General features: G+C 43.7%; 2 protein-coding genes across 2 annotated transcripts in view; both read left to right on the forward strand.

Annotated features, from left to right (window-relative positions):
- The window catches only part of LOC137252826 (cystathionine gamma-lyase-like), a 47,156-nt gene extending 27,992 nt beyond the window's left edge, over nucleotides 1-19,164 (forward strand). The window contains exon 2 of the mRNA XM_067788917.1: nucleotides 18,899-19,164. The gene's annotated coding sequence lies outside the window, so the exon portion shown is untranslated. The remainder of the gene's footprint in view (nucleotides 1-18,898) is intronic.
- On the forward strand, nucleotides 15,409-17,932 carry LOC137252396 (uncharacterized). The gene is made up of 2 exons (XM_067788011.1): nucleotides 15,409-16,544; nucleotides 16,607-17,932. Exons 1-2 carry the CDS (start codon nucleotides 16,495-16,497, stop codon nucleotides 16,974-16,976), a joined length of 420 nt encoding a protein of 139 aa, XP_067644112.1. The 5' UTR covers nucleotides 15,409-16,494; the 3' UTR covers nucleotides 16,977-17,932.
- Nucleotides 19,165-19,502: the final 338 nt, after the last annotated feature.

The raw sequence follows: 19,502 nt of genomic DNA on the forward strand, positions 1-19,502 counted from the left end.
AAGCGTTTGGGCAATAAACTACGTCCACTACGACGGAAATAAAGATGACCACGATGGTCATCTTACACTTGTGGATGAACACAAGCGGGCGAAATGGGAGGAGCACCTAAGGGGTTGTAACCTCTCTACCGGTGTGGGTAAACTTTGGTCCACCGTAAAGTCCCTATCAAATCCGACTAAGCACAAAGACAAAGTTTCCATCGCCTTTGGCGACAAAGTGCTGTCGGATGCGAAAAAATGCGCGAGCGCTTTCTGCCAACAATATATAATGCATCCTACGGTCGACAAAGATAGACGGAGGGCCAATAGACACACACATAAATACAAATTCAGCGCGTCACCAATCACCATCACCGCTAAAGAGGTTGAGGACGCCATTGGTCGTGCTAAACCATCCAAAGCAGAGGGCCCAGACAGCATAGCCATGCCGATGCTTAAAAGCCTAGGGAAAGAGGGTTTCAAATATTTAGCGCATGTCTTCAACCTATCTCTTTCCACCTTTGTCATACCCGAGAAATGGAAAATGGCCAAGGGGTCCCGCTACTAAAGCCTGGGTAACCAGCTAACATAGGTGAGTCGTATCGTCCAATATCTCTCCTATCTCCAGTGGCAAAGACGCTTGAAGCCATTTTGCTCCCTTATTTCCAAGCAAATTTGCAGTTAGCCCCTCATCAGCATGGCTTCAGAAAACTCCATAGCACTACCACCGCGCTAAATGCCATTAGCACCCAGATAAATTGCGGTTTAAATCAATACCCCCACCATAGAACAGTACTCGTAGCGCTAGACCTATCAAAAGCTTTTGATACGGTCAACCATGGCTCGTTACTGCACCCCCTGGAAGGGTCTACCCTTCCCCCATGTCTTAAAAGGTGGACCGCAAATTATCTGGGTGGTCGGCAGGCATCGGTGCAATTTAGAAACGAAACATCAAAACCAAGGAGGATTAAACAAGGCGTGCCACAGGGTGGTGTCCTATCCCCACTTTTGTTTAATTTCTACATATCTAAGCTACCTTCACCACCGGAAGGAGTCACAATCGTTTCCTACGCCGATGACTGCACAATAATGGCCACAGGCCCAGGCCCAAAGATCGATGCGCTATGCAATAAAATAAACAGCTACCTCCCTGACCTCTCCAGTTTTTTCGCCTCGCGAAACCTGGCATTATCACCGACTAAATCTTCCGCGACCTTATTTACAACATGGACGTCCCAAATGTCGACCATTTTGAACATCCACGTCGATGGCACTACGCTACCAACTGTCCTACATCCCAAAATCTTGGGTTTGACGTTTGATCAGGATCTACATTTTGGTGAGCACGCAGCCGCAATTGTTCCGAGAATTCAGAGCCGTAACAAAACCCTCAAATCCCTCGCTGGCAGTACTTGGGGAAAAGAGAAAGAAACGCTCATGACTACATACAAAGCATTTAGCCAGCCGATTAAGTGCTACGCGTCACCCATATGGTCGCCAAGCCTAAAAATCACCCACTGGAAGAAACTACAGGCCTGCCAAAATACTGTTCTCAGAATCGCCACGGGCTGTCTTCTTATGTCCCCAGAACACCATCTGCATAATGAGGCGAGAATACTCCCCACCAGGGAGAGAAATGAGATGCTGACCAAACAGTTCCAGTTGAATACCCAGAAACCTGGGCATCCCAACAGACATCTGATTGATGAACCAGCACCGCCTAGGGGCTTAAGGAGTCATCTCCGTAAGCATTTTGAGGAAATACGGCACCTGAGAACCCAGCCGTATGAAGTGAAAAAACACAAGCAGGTCCTTGGTGAACTCCATAAACAGGCGTCGGACCTTTATGCCGGGAATTGCCCGGTGAATCCAGTACTTAACGAAAATTATCCAAAACTCGCGGAAGAGGAACGCATACTCCCCAGGGAAACGCGTGTCACTCTTGCTCAACTTCGTTCTGGATACTGTAACAGGTTAAACTATTACCTATCCAGAATCAACCCCGACATACAAAATGTATGCCCCGCTTGCAATGTGTCCCCACATGACACCAACCATCTCTTCAATTGTAATGTGGAACCAACGCCTCTAACACCCCTTTCATTATGGTCCACCCCTGTAGTCATCCCACTTTCCTTTCTTAAAGTTGATGAAAGTGCTGTTCTCGGTTACGATGAAGTCGGCGAATCGTTCGAGCGAAAGGAGTATAGGCAGGTGGTAAGATGCCAATGTTACCATCGGCTGCCGCAGGGACAATGTCTTAGAACGTCAAGGCCTATCTGTCCGGTCAGGCGATGCAAACCTAGAAATCATCAACATCTACATCGCTCCTGCCACCTGTTGCCCCAGTGGATACCGCCCTAATATTAGCGCCTTACTCACTGGCAACAATCGCATTATCTTAGGCGACTTTAATGCCCATCACGATCTATGGCATTCAAACTTGCGGGCGGACAGTAGGGGTGAGATGTTGGCGGATCAAACAGAAGAAACGACGTTCTGCACAATAAACGGAGACGCCCCCACACGTATGGTAGGAAGCTGTCACAGTTCGCCGCATATCTCAATCGTGAGCGCAGAACTCGTAAACTGCGTCAACTGGCAGCCGACGGTAACATTGGCATCCGACCACCTGCCTATACTTATTTCGTTCGAGCGTACCGCCGACTTCATCGTTACAGAAAAACGCACTTTCATAAACTTTAAGAAAGGAAAGTGGGACGAATACAAATCTTTTACAGACAACCTCTTTGCTGCCCTCCCTATCCTGACTGATGCCCGCCAAGGGGAGCGTGCTTTCCGCAAGGTCATTCAATACGCCTCGGCACGTATCATTCCCGCCGGGAGAATTCCCGAAATTCGGCCCCACTTCCCGGCGGAGGCCGCAAATTTAGTGAGAGAACGTGACCTTATAAGACAGCTCGACCCAGGCGACCCCTAAATAAGGGATATAAACCAACGTATTAGATTGCTTGTGGATGAACACAAGCGGGCGAAATGGGAGGAGCATCTAAGGGGTTGTAACCTCCCTGCCGGTGTGGGTAAACTTTGGTCCACCGTAAAGTCGCTATCGAATCCGTCTAAGCACAATGACAAAGTTTCCATCGCCTTCGGCGATAAAGTGCTATCGGATTCGAAAAAATGCGCCAGCGCTTTCTGCCATCAATATGTAATGCATTCTACGGTCGACAAAGATAGACGGAGGGCCAACAGACACGCACATAAACATAAATTCAGCGCGTCACCAATTACCATCACCGCCAGAGAGGTTGAAGATGCCATTGGTCACGCTAAACCATCCAAAGCAGTGGGCCCAGACGGCATAGCCTTGCCGATGCTTAAAAGCCTAGGGAAAGAGGGTTTCAAATACTTAGCACATGTCTTCAACCTGTCTCTTTCCACCTTTGTCATACCCGAAAAATGGAAAATGGCCAAGGTGGTCCCGCTACTAAAGCCTGGGAAACCAGCTAACATAGGAGAGTCGTATCGTCCGATATGTTGTTGTTGTTGTAGCAATGCTTCGCCCCACCTAACAGCCGTGACCGATCACAAATTGGCATCAATATCCTCTAACGGGAGTCCAAGGAAACTTGCCGTTTCAACAGGGGTGGACCATAAGGAAAGGGGTGTTAAGAGGCGTTGGTTCCACATTACAATTAAAGAGATGGTTGGTGTCATGTGGGGACACATTGCAAGCGGGGCATACATTTTGTATGTCGGGGTTGATTCTGGATAGGTAGGAGTTTAACCTGTTACAGTATCCAGAACGAAGTTGAGCAAGAGTGACACGCGTTTCCCTGGGGAGTATGCGTTCCTCTTCCGCGGGTTTTGGATACTTTTCTTTAAGTACTGGATTCACCGGGCAATTCCCGGCATAAAGGCCGACGCCTGTTTATGGAGTTCACCAAGGACCTGCTTGTGTTTTTTCGCTTCATACGGCTGGGTTCTCAGGTGCCGTATTTCCTCAAAATGGTTGCGGACTCCTTAAGCTCCTAGGCGGTGCTGGTTCATCAATCAGATGTCTGTTGGGATGCTCAGGTTTCTGGGTATTCAACAGGAACTGTTTGGTCAGCATCTCATTTCTCTCCCTGATGGGGAGTATTCTCGCCTCATTATGCAGATGGTGTTCTGGGGACATAAGAAGACAGCCCGTGGCGATTCTGAAAGCAGTATTTTGGCAGGCCTGTAGTTTCTTCCAGTGGGTAATTTTTAGGCTTGGCGACCATATGGGTGACACGTAGCACGTAATCGGCTGGCTAATTGCTTTGTATGTAGTCATGAGCGTTTTATTATCTTTTCCCCAGGTACTGCCAGCGAGGGATTTGAGGATATTGTTACGGCTCTAAATTCTCGGAACAATAGCGGCTGCGTGCTCACGAAAATGTAGATCCTTATCAAACGTCACACCCAAGATTTTGGGGTGTAGGACAGTCGGTAGCGTAGTGCCATCGATGTGGATGTTCAAAATGGTCGACATTTGGGACGTCCATGTCGTAAATAAGGTCGCGGAAATTTTTTATCGGTGATAATTCCAGGTTTCGCGAGGCGAAAAAACTGGAGAGTTCAGGGAGGTAGCCCTTTATTTTATTGCATAGCGCATCGATCTTTTGGCCTGGGCCTGTGGCCATTAGTATCAAAAGCTTTTGATAGGTCTAGCGCTACGAGTACTGTTCTATGGTGGGGGTATTGATTTAAACCGCAATTTATCTGGGTGCTAATGGCATTTAGCGCGGTGGTAGTGCTATGGAGGTTTCTGAAGCCATGCTGGTGAGAGACTAGCTGCAAATTTGCTTGGAAATAAGGGAGCAAAATGGCTTCAAGCATCTTTGCTACTGGCGATAGGAGAGATATCGGACGATACGACTCACCTATGTTAGCTGGTTTCCCAGGCTTTAGTAGCGGGACCACCTTGGCCATTTTCCATTTCTCGGGTATGACAAAGGTGGAAAGAGACAGGTTGAAGACATGCGCTAAATATTTGAAACCCTCTTTCCCTAGGCTTTTAAGCATCGGCATGGCTATGCCGTCTGGGCCGACTGCTTTGGATGGTTTAGCGCGACCAATGGCGTCCTCAACCTCTTTAGCGGTGATGGTGATTGGTGACGCGATGAATTTGTGTTTATGTGCGTGTCTATTGGCTCTCCATCTATCTTTGTCGACCGTAGGATGCATTATATATTGTCGGCAGAAAGCGCTCGCGGATTCAATGACCTTACGGAAGACACGCTCCCCTTGGCGGGCATCAGTCGGGATAGGGAGGGCAGCAAAGCGGTTGTCTGTAAAAGATTTATATTCTTCTTCTTCCGATATCTCTCCTATCGCCAGTAGCAAAGACGCTTGAAGCCATTTTGCTCCCCTACTTCCAAGCAAATTTGCAGCTAGCCTGTCATCAGCATGGCTTCAGAAAACTCCATAGCACCACCACCGCGCTAAATGCCATCAGCACCCAGATACATTGCGGTTTAAATCAAGGCCCCCACCATAGAACAGTACTCGTAGCGCTAGACCTATCAAAAGCTTTTGATACGGTCAACCATGGCACGTTACTGCAAGACCTGGAAGGGTCCACCCTTCCCCCATGTCTTAAAAAGTGGGCCGCAAATGATCTGGGTGGTCGGCAGGCATCGGTGCAATTTAGAAACGAAACATCAAAACCAAGAAGAATTAAACAAGGGGTGCCACAGGGTGGTGTCCTATCCCCACTTTTGTTTAATTTCTACATATCTAAGATACCTTCACCACCAGAAGGAGTCACTATCGTTTCATACGCCAATGACTGCACAATAATGGCCACAGGCCCAGGCCCACAGATCGATGAGCCCTGCAACAGAATAAACGGCTACCTCCCTGATCTCTCCAGTTTTTTCGCCTCGCGAAACCTGGCATTATCACCGACTAAATCTTCCGCGACCTTATTTACAACATGGACGTCCCAAATGTCGACCATTTTCAACATCCACGTCGATGGCACTACGCTACCGATTGTCTTACTCCCCAAAATCTTGGGTGTGACGTTTGATCAGGATCTACATTTTGGTGAGCACGCAGCCGCAATTGTTCCGAAAATCCAGAGCCGTAATAAAATCCTCAAATACTTTGCTGGCAGTACCTGGGGAAAAGATAAAGAAACGCTCATTACTACATACAAAGCAATTGGCCAGCCGTTTACGTGCTACGCGTCACCCATATGGTCGCCAAGCCTAAAAATTACCCACTGGAAGAAGCTACAGGTCTGCCAAAATACTGCTCTCGGAATCGCCACGGGCTGTCTTCTTATGTCCCCAGAACACCATCTACATAATGAAGCGATACTCCCCATCAGGGAGAGAAATAAGATGCTAACCAAACAGTTCCTGTTGAATACCCAGAAACCTGGGCATCCAAACAGACATCTGATTAATGAGCCAATACCGCCTAGGGGCTTAAGGAGTCATCTCCGTAAGCATTTTGAGGAAATACGGCACCTGAGAACCCAGCCGTATGAAGCAAAAAAACACAAGAGGGTCCTTGGTGAACTCCACAAACAGGCGTCGGACCTTTATGCCTGGAATTGCCCAGTGAATCCAGTACTCAAAGAAAAGTACCCAAAACTTGTGGAAGAGGAACGCACACTCCCCAGGGAAACGCGTGTCACTCTTGCTCAACTTCGTTCTGGATACTGTAACGGGTTAAACTCTTACCTATCCAGAATCAACCCCGACATACAAAATGTATGCCCCGCTTGCAATGTGTCCGCACATGACACCAACCATCTCTTTAATTGTAATGTGGAACCAACGCCTCTAACACCCCTTTGATTATGGTCTACCCCTGTTGAAACAGCAAGTTTCCTTGGACTCCCGTTAGAGGATATTGATGACAATTTGTGATCGGTCGCGGCTGTTAGGTGGGGCGAAGCACTGCTACAACAACAACAACAACCATCGGCTGCCAGTTGAAGAAGTTTACTAGTCCTGCGCTCACGATGGATAGATCTGGCGAACTGTGACAGCTTCCTACCATACGAGTGGGGCATCTACGTTTATTGTGCAGAACGTCGTTTCCTCTATTAACATCTCACCCCTGCTGTTCGCCTGTAGGTTTGAATGCCATAGATCATGATGGGCATTGAAATCGACTAAGATAATTCGATTATCGCCAGTGGCTAGTGCTCTGATATCAGAGCAGTAGCCACTAGGGCAACAGGTGACAGGAGGAATGTAAATGTTGATGATTTCTAGGTTTACATCGCCTGACCGGACAGATATGCCATCACGTTCTAGGACACTGTCCCTGGCCTACTCTAGTGCTAGTTCCGAAGAGAGGGGGAGAAGAAGGCGAGGGCAGGGATTGTAACCGGCTCTACTACGGATATTGTAGTCATGTGTGGAAGCGGCCGTGTGAGCTGGTGGCGCCAAGGGACTTCTAGAGGGCAGTGGTGGTGGGGCGCTAAGGCACAGACTACGGACGCTCTTGGGCGTGAACAGCAAGGAGCCACAAAAGATTTATAAAAGTCACGAGGACGTCCGGTTTTTGGGGCTCTAGCCCAGAATATCCCGTCCGATGCATTCATCCCTTACACGTGACACTGGCAAGGGTGTCACCATCCTAAAAAAATTCTTTTCCGACAAACGCAGCAAAACCATTTCTCTGGGCCGGGATCACGTACACGACTCGGTTTGGGTTCGATACCTTCCCGGAGCAGGGGAATATAGCTCAGTCTGCCTGCAAGGATCTGCTGGGAGGATGACAATTTGTGGCAGGGACCAACAAATTAAATGAGGTGTTTGCAAAAAGCAGAAATTAGGCAAATACTAAGGACAACGGCAATACGAAGTAGATGACGCTCTTTATTCAAAGATCAAAAAAAAAAAAACTGAGAGGACAAAATCGAAATCTATCCCGTTTCTAAAGAATGAAAATTCATGTAAATTGCAACCAACGATGATACAGAAAAAACTAACAACAGTTTACAATACCTGCGCCTTTGATAGTTTGTGCCAAAGTTTAGTAATTGCTAGTATTGATTTTTGCAAAATCAAACAATTTATAACTACCATAGTACATTTGCAATTCTTATAGTGTTTGTGTTCACACGAAGCCTGAATGTGGCCATGGGTATACGTACCGAATCATTTCCCGGAAGGATATGGTCGGTGGTGCCTCTTCTGGCCAGCTCGTCTGCTCTGCAATTGCCTTCAATATCCCTGTGCCCAGGTACCCATATAAGGCTGATACTGAAGTGCTGAGCCATCTCGTTAAGATATCTGCGGCATTCAGTGACCGACTTTGCGTTGTCGACGAATGAGTCCAGGGCCTTTAATGCGGCCTGGCTGTCTGAGAAAATAAACACCCGTGTACCATCCTTCGGCATAGACCCGAGATGGTTCACAGCCCTGTGTATTGCCAGAATTTCCGCTTGGTAAACACCACAGTGATCTGGTAGGCGAAAAGAGACATCTAGACCCAGATCCGGCGAAAAGAGGCCTGCTCCCACCTTCCCGTCAAGCTTAGAACCATCCGTGGATATGTTGATGGCACCCGGTACCGTATGTTGTCTGGTATTCCAGTCCTGTTGCGATGGTATATATATACTATAGTTTTTAGCGAAAACGATCTTTGGCGTGCAGTAGTCAGTGCGCACCGGTATTGGGACTGGGGCGTTCGTGCCCAGGATTGTTGCGTGTCCACTAGATCCATTTGACCAGAGACCTGTTTCCCTTATGCGTAGAGCGGCGATGACCGCTAAGCAGTGCAAGGCCGTGTCAGTTGACCTGCCCTTAGTATAGGCATGCTGAGCTTGCGAAAGAAGCGACGGCTCAATCCTCCTCCTGATGTAGTCCTCTAGGAGTCTTTCGAGTGCTTTAAGCAGAAAAGAAGATAAGCTTATAGGCCTATAATCATTTGGTTTAGAGTGGGAGGGTTTCTCTGCCTTGGGGATAAAGACCACGTTGACTTCCCTCCACGATACTGGTACGTAATTGAGCCTAAGACAACCTATAAACATGTATATAAGCCAAAATTGCTGTGGCTTTATTATATTTAAAAGTTTTACGAAAATTTGTTTGTAGATAATTTTTTAAGAAGTTTGTATACATTTCGTAATATTTATGACATATTTGCATTTGCGTAGCACGCAGAGGTGAACAAGTGCTGAAAGAAAGCAAGCTGTTGGAAGCTACTTACCCAGGACGGCATGTAAACGAAGCACGCGTGACAACCCCAGACATGAGGATGGAAAGCAAGGACGGCGAAATGCATCCGCAGATAGAGGCGCTGGAATATCGACGCAACAGGAGACCGGACTATTCGGGAATCCAATGCTGGAATTGCCAGGCAATGGGCCACTACTATATATACTGTGAGGAACCCATTAAGAATCCTTTTTGTTTTAGATGTGGGTATAAGGGTGTATTTACTCCTAAATGCCCTAGGGACCATCGCAGGCAGGGAAACCAGTACCCGAGCGAGAAGGCGAGGGAACCTCGTTCGGCTTTATAGCTCCCACACCAGCCGGTGCTCGAGGTGTCGTCCCGTGCACCGAACCAGAGGGTGAATCTCTGCATGGAGGTGATGAGCTTCCGAGGTGCAGTAGTACCCTGGCAACCAAATGTAATCGTAACTTTCCCGGACAGTACGGATGATACCAACAATTCTGAATCCGAGAGTCAAACGTCCTCATCCGCGATGGGCGAACCGTTTCAAATTCTGCGACGCCAGCATAGGGATGTCGCTTGCCAGACGCATTTTTCACCAAGTCTAGAAGAAGGGGAACATAGGTACAAACAAATAAGAAATGGCATTTTTGAACAATATCCGGTATCAGAAAATATTTTGAAGTGTAGGGAAAGATACCACAGGAGAGTACAGGAGCGTAGACTGCTGCAAGCCACCACGTTGACGCTTACAGAGGATGAAAGGCCTCTCGTAAAGGCTAAGATTAAAGATAGTCTTATTGTAGGGTTGTTGGACTCGGGAGCCAACGTCTCCATTTTAGGGAAGAATGGTGTAGAATTCCTGAAAGATAACGGCTTCGATTATCAGCCCTTACATGCATTCATATATACTGCGGGTGGCAACAAGCAAAAAATCTTATGCTCAGTATCTCTACCGGTCACTGTCAAGAATACCACAAAGGTTATTCGTTTTTACCTAGTTCCTTCACTTCTCCAAGAAGCTTACTTCGGGGTAGATTTTTGGAGAGCATTTGCGTTAGCTCCCGAAATATTCCCAAGCGTAGATAGCATAGAGGTTAGAAATGAAAAGGACGAAGAACTTAACCTCCATGATTTGTCACCAACCCGGAAATTTGAATTGCAAAAGGTCATAGAGACGTTTTCTTCGTACGAGAAGTTAGGCCTAGGGCAAACTAAATTAGTGGAGCATCACATTGACACCGGTGATGCCGTTCCCATAAAAAGCAAACATTTCCCTCTTTCGCCACCGAGGCAAGCCGAAGCTTTTAGCGAACTAGACAGGTTACTCGAATTAGGAGTTATAGAAGAATCAAACTCCCCGTGGTGTAGTCCTGTAGTACTGGTCCGGAAACCAGGTAAAGTTAGGCTGTGCATAGATTCGAGGAAGGTCAACGCGGTGACTAAGAAGGACCCATACCCCCTTCCTCATATCAACGGCTTATTGAGCAGACTAAAGGATACGCATTTTATTAGTGGCATTGATCTGAAGGACGCGTTCTTCCAGATCAAATTGACAGAGTGCTCCAAGGAAAAAACAGCATTCGCAGTTCCGGGGAGGCCTCTGTACCACTTCAAGGTAATGCCATTTGGTCTGTGCAATGGACCGCAGACTATGAGTAGGCTGATGGACAAGGCAATCCCTTCGCGTCTGCGAGAGAACGTCTTTGTCTACCTGGACGACCTGATGGTATGCAGCACTAATTTTGAAGATCACCTGAAATTGCTAGCGGAAGTGGCCAAATGTTTGAGAGACGCAGGGCTGACAATAAACGTGAAGAAAAGTAAATTTTGTCAGAAGGAAATACGCTACTTAGGGTACTTGATAGGCAGCGGGTGTTTGAAAGTGGACCAGGGAAAAATAGAAGCAATGCAAAACTTTCCGATCCCTAAATCCCCTCGGCAGGTGCAGTGGGCATGGCGAATTGGTACAGGGCGTTTATTACCAATTTTGCTGACTTGGCAGGTCCCTTGACCGACTGTCTCCGTAAGTCAGCAGGCCCCAGGTGGACTGGGTAATTTTCAAGAGAGTTAAATTCCGTAAGGGAGTGGAAGGGGAAGAAGACTCGCTGTGGCGTTTGTGGTTGCCAAAAGGGTTGACTGAGGAAGCAGTGAGATTAGCACATGACGCTAACCGGAGTTACCATGGCAGGTGGCAGAAAACCTTGGAACGTGTTAGGTAGAAGTACTTCTGGCCGCAGCAGGCTAAGGACGTCGGGGACTACGTCCAGCGTTGTGATATTTGCAAGGCTGTAAAACCCACTAATCGGCCGCCTATAGAGAACACCTTTGCATCCGAGAGGCCATTTCAGCGATTATATTGCGATTTCCTAGGGCCTTATCCAAGATCTAAATGGCGCAATCAATTTATTTTTATAGTACTGGACCATCTGTCAAAATACGAGCCACCACTGTCAAAGTTATAAATTACTTCCTTCAGAAATTTTTCCAGCTGTAGGGGTCCCTGAATTTATTCATAGTGACAATGGTAAGCAGTTTATCTCGAAGGAAATGAACCAATTTTTAGCAAATTACGGGGTGACGCACGTGAGGACGCGGTTATATTCTCCTCAAGCAAATGCATCCGAACGCGTTAATAGAGAAATTGTTTCGAAGATTAGGATTTTCTGAAAGATAAACCTGACCATACCGATTGGGATAAGCATATACCCGAGATTTTATCTGTTTTGAGAAGTGATTTTCATACGGCGATTCAGTGCTCTCCATACTTTGCATTATATGGTCAAAATATGGTCCAACATGCCTCAACGTACAAAATTTTAGAGAAGCCCGGCAGCCTTCGGGAAGACCAGGTTACGATAGTAAGCAGAACTGGCAAGTTGACTAATAGTCGTGAGCAGATCCGTAGAAATTTAGATCAGGCCAAGGATGAGGGAGTAACCACCTATAACAGGCGCTCTAGGCAAGTCAACTACAAGGAAGATCAGGAAGTTTTCTGGAAAAACTTTGCCTTAAGTAACTTCAAACAGGGTATTAACGCCAAATTCCTGCCGAAATACCTGAAGTGTCGCGTGCTCCGAAAAATAGGCAATGCACTGTATGATCTCGAAGACCTAAACGGGAAATTGATAGGTCGCTTCCACGCTTCGGATATTCGTCCTCAATGAACCAACAAGAACGGGTTTTCTGCCAAACTACAATTTGATTTTTTTTATACCTACCAATTGGACCTTTTTTTGTCTGGGCGTTTTGGCGGTCGGGGACATCTCGCCCAGTATTCTCCCCGAGCACTGACCTCGTAGGATGTTCACATGCGTACTCACCGAGGACCGTGAACTCCCTGTCAGTCCACGCTTAGGTCGGACTAGCCTTTCGGAGTTTGGACGAGTTCTCCTTATCAAAATGTCTACACCTTTTTTTGTTTTGCCTTTTCTGTGGGGGCGATAACCACTAGAAATCATCTTTCGGAGTTTTGACGAGTTCTCCATAACAAATGTCTAATTGCCGCAAAGCCCTTTTAAACTAGGAAACAAAATTAATTCCCAATTTGACTTAACTTTTTTTTGATGGACCTATGTTGCCCGGCTAGCTTCGTAGTAGGACTTTAAGACTCTTATCTCAGGGGTGAGTCGTGCCCCACGTTGATTGGCATCGGAGGTTCCTGGCAGTGGCTTCCCACAGATGATCCGGTTCCTGTTCGCCTGTTGTTGTTGTTGTTGTAGCGATTAGGTTACTCCCCGAAGGCTTTGGGGAGTATTATCGATGTGATGGTCCTTTGTCGGATACAGATCCGATACGCTCCGGTAACACAGCACCATTAAGGTGCTGGCCCGACCATCTCGGGCACGATCCACACGGCCACATTGAACCCTCAGGCCATCCCTCCCTCCCCACCACCTAGTTCGCCAGAGCCTCGTCTGTTAGTGTTCCTGTTCGCCTCATCGTCAGGTCTTCAAAGCGAAGTAGGTTTGTTACAGTCTGTCCGTGGCATCCGGTTCGACCGGATGTCGTTTTAATTTGAATTATAAGCGTTTTGAGTCGGCTCTGCGCTTCTGTCGGGTTTTTTTTGAATCTGACAGCTGAGTTTTTGAATAGGCATGATATGACATTTTTTTCTGATTATGGCGCAGGAACAGTAAGGTTGGCAAGGACCCGCCCCAGCCGACAATAACTAGCCACTGTGCACCACCACATCATGCCGACCGCCTTCCTTACTGCTTCCATCATAGATGCGAAACCATAACAATGTATATGTGCCACACACTTATAACTCTTTTCAGCGTGAACTATACTTCCTACCAAAAATCGATTATGGGCCCTTTAAGGTATAAAGAATTCGGCGGCAACGCTGCTTGTTTCGATGAACTATAATCCTTACATAAGGTAATTACAGTCTGTATATTGCCTTAACATAAGACTTAAAATATGTTTCTTATAAAAATAAATAAATAAATGTAAGGCGCGATAACCTCCGAAGAGATCTAAGGCCGAGCTTCTCTTCCAATTTGCGCCGTGCTCCTCTTGATTTTTCCCTACAAATTGGCCGGACGGGACCTACATGTTTTATGCCGACTCCGAACGGCATCTGCAAGGCAGATGAGTTTTCACTGAGAGCTTTTCATGGCAGAAATACAATCGGAGCGCTTGCCAGACACTGCCGAGGGGCGACCCCGCTTAGAAAAATTTTCTTCTAATTGAAAAATCTTATTTCTAAAATTTTGATGTTGCTTTGCCCGGGAGTTGAACCCAGGGCATACGGTGTGATAGGCGGAGCACGCTACCATCACACCACGGTGGCCTTATAATAAGGGCTTATATCGTCGCTCCCAACGAAGACTAACACGGCTCTAAGACTAAAAAAAAATATAAAAAATTGAAACAAATAAATAAAAAATAAGAAAATTTAAAAAAATTTAAAAACCCAAAAAAATATCATAAAAGTCTAAATAGCAAAAAGCAAAAAAAAAATAAATAAATAAAATAAAATTTAAAAAAATACAAGAAAAGTCTAAACTCATATTTACGTATAAAAATGAAGTAGAAATAGTAAAAGAAATTTAAAAAAAATTTATAAATTCAAGATTGGGAAATTCTTTTTCGTTTTTATTCAGAATTTACATAAAACATTTAATTTACAAATTTAAAAAGTAAAACAAAAACAAATATAATTATTTGGAGCTTTTCGGCCGATAAAATAAAGACAAAACACAAGGTTTCTCTTTTCCTCCTACGCGTTTCGATGAAATTTTTTCATCTTCATCAGGGAGACTGTATATTTATCATAAAATATGATATAAAACAAAACAAACATTAACCCATTAGTTAGAATTACACAATTTACATCACCCTGTTGTTAACATAATACTTACATTCAATTTATAACATTGAAACTGTCAACATCTAACACATAAATAAACAAAACTTTACATTTAGTTCACTGCCTCCATTCATATTTCCTGCTTCGTCCATTGGCTGATAATTCCGTCATATAAGCGCAGTTTATATTGTTGTTGATCTTGTTTTATATCATATTTTATTTTTACAGTCTCCCTGATGAAGGTGAAAAAATTTCATCGAAAAGCGTAGGAGGAAAAGAGAAACCTTGTGTTTTGTCTTTATTTTATCGGCCAAAAAGCTCCAAATAATTACAAGTGTAACAAAAAATTGGCCCAAAATAAATATAAAAAAACAAATACTTAAAACCCAAAAAAATATCAGAAAAGGCTAAATAGCAAAAAGCAAAAAATAATTAAAAAGAAAATATTTTTTTAATTCTAAATTTTAGAAAAGTAAAACCAAAAAATGAAAAATCAAAAGTTAGAAATTTGTAAGCTATTTTGATAAGATTTCGAATTATGGCCACTTTTGACCCCTTCTTGGCCCATAGAGGAAATGCCATTAAAAAAATTTTAATTCAATACATTTTTTCCTGCAATTAATAAGCTGCTAATTATATCAAATTTACAACTTATTTCGCCAACCTTTCGTTGATTGGTTTCGCTAATTTCAGTCTTTTTAGCGGAAAATGTCATACAACAAATTTCTAATGCAATAAATGTTTTTCTCCGCAATTAATTTGTAATTAATTAGCTACTAATTATGTAAAATTTTCCACTTATTCCGCCAACCTTTCGCCGATTGGCTCCGCTAACTTCAGTCTTATTTAGCGCAGAATCTCATAAAAAAATTTGCAAAGCTATACATTTTTTTTTCGCAATTAATTAGCTACTAATTATGTAAAATTTTCAACTTATTCCGCCAACCTTTCGCCGCTAAAATAAGGGACCTGGTTACACTGAAATGACAGCCCTTAGTCGGGAAAAATCCCGAGTCGCTCCGGTACATAGAACGGCTACCTTGGGAAGCGTGCTCTCTTTATGGCATAGACCTCCTCCTGGAAGACACTCCATGAGTCAGGACGTCTGATTTACCTGCATATTCTTTTAATACTGTCCAACTCCCTTTTCTATTTTCGTTCCGTCTGTGTAGTGGTATGGCGTGTGTTCGAGCCGCCGAATAATAACAGCAGCATTGCCAAAGTGCTACTTAATTCCCTGGCATGCTAGCCTTTGCACCTTCCCAACGTGTTGTTGTTGTAGCAGTGCTTCGCCTCAACAAACTGTCATCAATATCCTCTAAAGGGAGTCCAGGAAACTTGCGGTTTTAACAGGGATGGGCAAGAGTGAGAGGGGTGTTAGAGGCGTTGGTTCCACATTAAAATTAAAAAGATGTCGGTTTCACACTGCAATTGGTGTCATGTGGAGACACTATAATAATTTATTGGCAATCGCCATCTTGGGTCTCCGTTTTAATTGGTCCCACACTGGATAAATGTGTCGCGCACTCACTAGCCACTATTTTTCTTTAACCCTAGGACTTATACCCAACTTTTACTACGACTTTTTATACCCGGGTACAGGTGTGGCCAGTAGCCTATTTTACCCGTTTTTTCTCATTTTTTCTGAGAAACAAGTTATTTTTTTTAATGCAATGTTGTAGCTGACTGTCTTACGAACATTTTAAGTAGTTATAAACATATATTTGTAGCCTGCTTCTAAGAATTGCGCGCATTCTAAGTTATTTCTAAGAAGTCAATAATTTCTATTGTTGTTAGAATTTTTAGAATACAACCTTTTTCGCGCACTCTTAATTATTTAGAAGAAGACATTATATTGTACCCTTGCTAGAATTTGCTGACAAACAACATTTGATATAATCCAACTACCTGGCAGGTAAGAAATGCTTCCAGAAACTTAAGGGTTGCAGCTATATAAACGGCAGTTTTGCGAGTTTATATTCATTGTAAAGCGTTCTTTTGAAGTGTGAAGTTGATTTATATTTGTGAAAATAACAAGTCAGAAAAAATTTAAAATATTACAACATGGATAGCAGAAGGAACATGGAATATTTGTCTTCGAATCAATATATGAGGTAAATACAAATAACTCAAATATAATTTCATAAATGGAATAAAAATTAATTTTTTTATATAGATTATCTGACGCTAAAAAAGAGCAGTACATACAAAACCTGTTTGACGAAATCTCAGATGATGAATTATTTTCCGACCCTGAAGGGGATGAAAGCGAACAAGTAGCAGACGGCGTGGTTGAATCGGATGTAGAAGACCCTGATTACACAATTGACAATGCCCAGGTAGATGAGGCTGATTATGAAGAATCTGACAATGAATCCGATGCTGCAGATGATTCTGAGGAGATTAATTTGCGTACAGCTGAATTCGTAGCACGTGCTAGTACCATATGGAGCTCAGAGCCACAGCCCACAGCAACAAAATATTTTGCGACAGCGAAGTGGGCCCGCAAGATCAACTACTATGATGTCAATAGTCAATACATATAAATGTTTTATGACTCCGGAAATGGTGGATATTATAGTACGCTACACCAACAAAAAAGCAGAAGCTACATATGCGGAATTAAACGCAAAACATCCAGAGGGGGAACCAAAAACATGGAAGAAGGTTACTTTGAGCGAAATGTATGCGTTCATTGGAGTGCTTATTATGACTGGCGCTAACCGCAGCAATGCCGAATGTGCGCCGGACTTGTGGTCGGTGGAAAATTGTCCATTATATCGTGCGTCAATGGGCATTAACCGCTTTCAGGCCATACTGCGGTTTATAAGGTTTGACGATGGGAACACACGGGCACAACGTTTGGCAACTGACAAAGCTGCACCAATATCCGAGCTGTGGACCATGATGAACTACAACTTTGAGCAGTCATATAAGCCAAGTGAATATCTAACGGTAGACGAGCAACTCTTTCCATATCGTGGCCGCATCCGTTTCAAGCAATACATCCCATCGAAACCGGCAAAATATGGGATCAAAGTGTGGTGAGTATGTGATGCCAAAAACGCATATCCACTGCATGGACAAATATATACTGGCCAAGCACCTACGGGACGGGAAACTAACCAGGGTGAACGCGTGGTCAAGGATTTAGTAAGCCGCTTTCATGGAACCGGCCGCAATATAACGATGGAACATTTTTTTACATACATAAATCTACTGGAAAGCTTGTCATCCATGAATTTGACGGCAGTTGGAACTCTGCGGAAAAATAAGCCCTACATACCAAAGGAGATGTTGGCACACAAAGATCGTGCAGAGAGGTCAAGTACATTCGGTTTTAGGCCCAACATATCCATTTGCTCCTATGTGCCGAAAAAAACAAGGCAGTTATATTACTATCATCAATGCATGACGATGGTCACATTGGCGAAAGCGGCAAACCAGAAATGACCGAGTTTTATAACAAGACAAAAGGAAGAGTGGACGTTATGGACCAATTGCTTGGAGAATATACTTGCCAAAGAATGACAAAGCGGTGGCCGTTGTCCCTATTCTTCAATATGGTTGATTTGACGGCATTGGCAGCGTACATCATATATTATGAGAATAATCCCAACATCAGATGCACCAATGCGAAGCGTAAGAGATTTCTTCGCCAGCTCGCCAAGGAACTGTCTATGCCCATAATTGAAGAGCGGTCGGTGAATCAGCAAGTGATGCGGAACTTCAACACAAAAATTGCAGTCGCGAGTTTCATAAGTACGGCCTTGCAAGGAAGTGCTGACAATAGGCCATCAACGTCTGCAGCTGCTGGTGCAAAATCAAAGAAACAGCAGTTTGGAAGCTGTTTTCTCTGCTACATCCATGACCAACACAGAAGACGAACGCGTAACATGTGCAGAATATGTCAGCGCCCAATATGCATACAGCATTCTTCAAATACATTTACATGTAATATTTGTGAAAATAATGAAGACAATTAAATAATTTAGATTTGTTTGCATATTTAGTTATAAGAAATAATCAATAAAATAATATTTTATAAAGAAAATAATAAATAAAAATTTTTTCCTTCAAAAAATGAGAAAAAACGAGAAAAAAAGCTACTGGCCACACCTGTACCCGGGTAAGAAGCCGTAGGTGTCAACTTTGAAAGCTTATATCTCATCAATGCATGGACCTAGCACGACAAATAAGACACCAATCGACGTAGATTTATTCCGTTTTCCTAGATCAAAAATTTCTTCAGCGATTTAGGAGCTACATCACTCCAAAGTAGCTACTGGCCACACCTGTACTTGGGTATAAGTCCTAGGGTTAAAAAAGATTTTTCTTTGTTTTATTTGAAACACAGTTTATTTCTTTTTAGTTTCTTTAATATGTATATATAGTTTTTGAACATTTGAATATAATTTTAGTTTCTTTTAATAAACGCGTTTCTCTTTTTTTAAACTCGCGTTGTTAGCTGAGTGCCGGTTCACTTCAAACTAACTCAATGGAAACTGACGCTTCGAAATCAGACGGGAGTCGAATAACGGGAGATTCAGCCAATCAGAATTCTGCACGTCATTCGAATTCTTCATTGCAGTGATGCCAAGTGCATACCTACATGGTTGCATGCTAATGTGTTGCCAGCTAACTTAGTTTTTAATTATCTTAGTTTTAGTTTTTAGTTAGCTGATACTACGTGACACTACAACACGTTGCAAGCAGGACATACACACTATACGGGTCAACACAAAATTTGACTTTGACTTCAAAGCATTAAATTTTAATTCCTTAGGTCGTAATTTGACGAAAAAAAAAAAATATATGGCATGAAAAAGTTTGCTTTCCTATTTACGAAACCGCTTGAACGAAATTTTTCAAAATCTGTGGTTTTAATTTTTACTTGAAAAGGAAACAATTCAAATAAATATTTTTATCAAGTTCTAATATCGAAATAACTTACAAAAAAGTGGAAAATGATTTAAAAGTGTACACTTTAACTTTTCTTATGTTCATAGTTACTATCCCTCAATAAACCCCAAATATAGTCTCCCATAATGTTTTAATTATATTGGCCTTGA

Source organism: Eurosta solidaginis, chromosome 5 (genome assembly GCF_040869045.1).
Source record: "Eurosta solidaginis isolate ZX-2024a chromosome 5, ASM4086904v1, whole genome shotgun sequence".
NCBI classification, from domain to species: domain Eukaryota; kingdom Metazoa; phylum Arthropoda; class Insecta; order Diptera; family Tephritidae; genus Eurosta; species Eurosta solidaginis.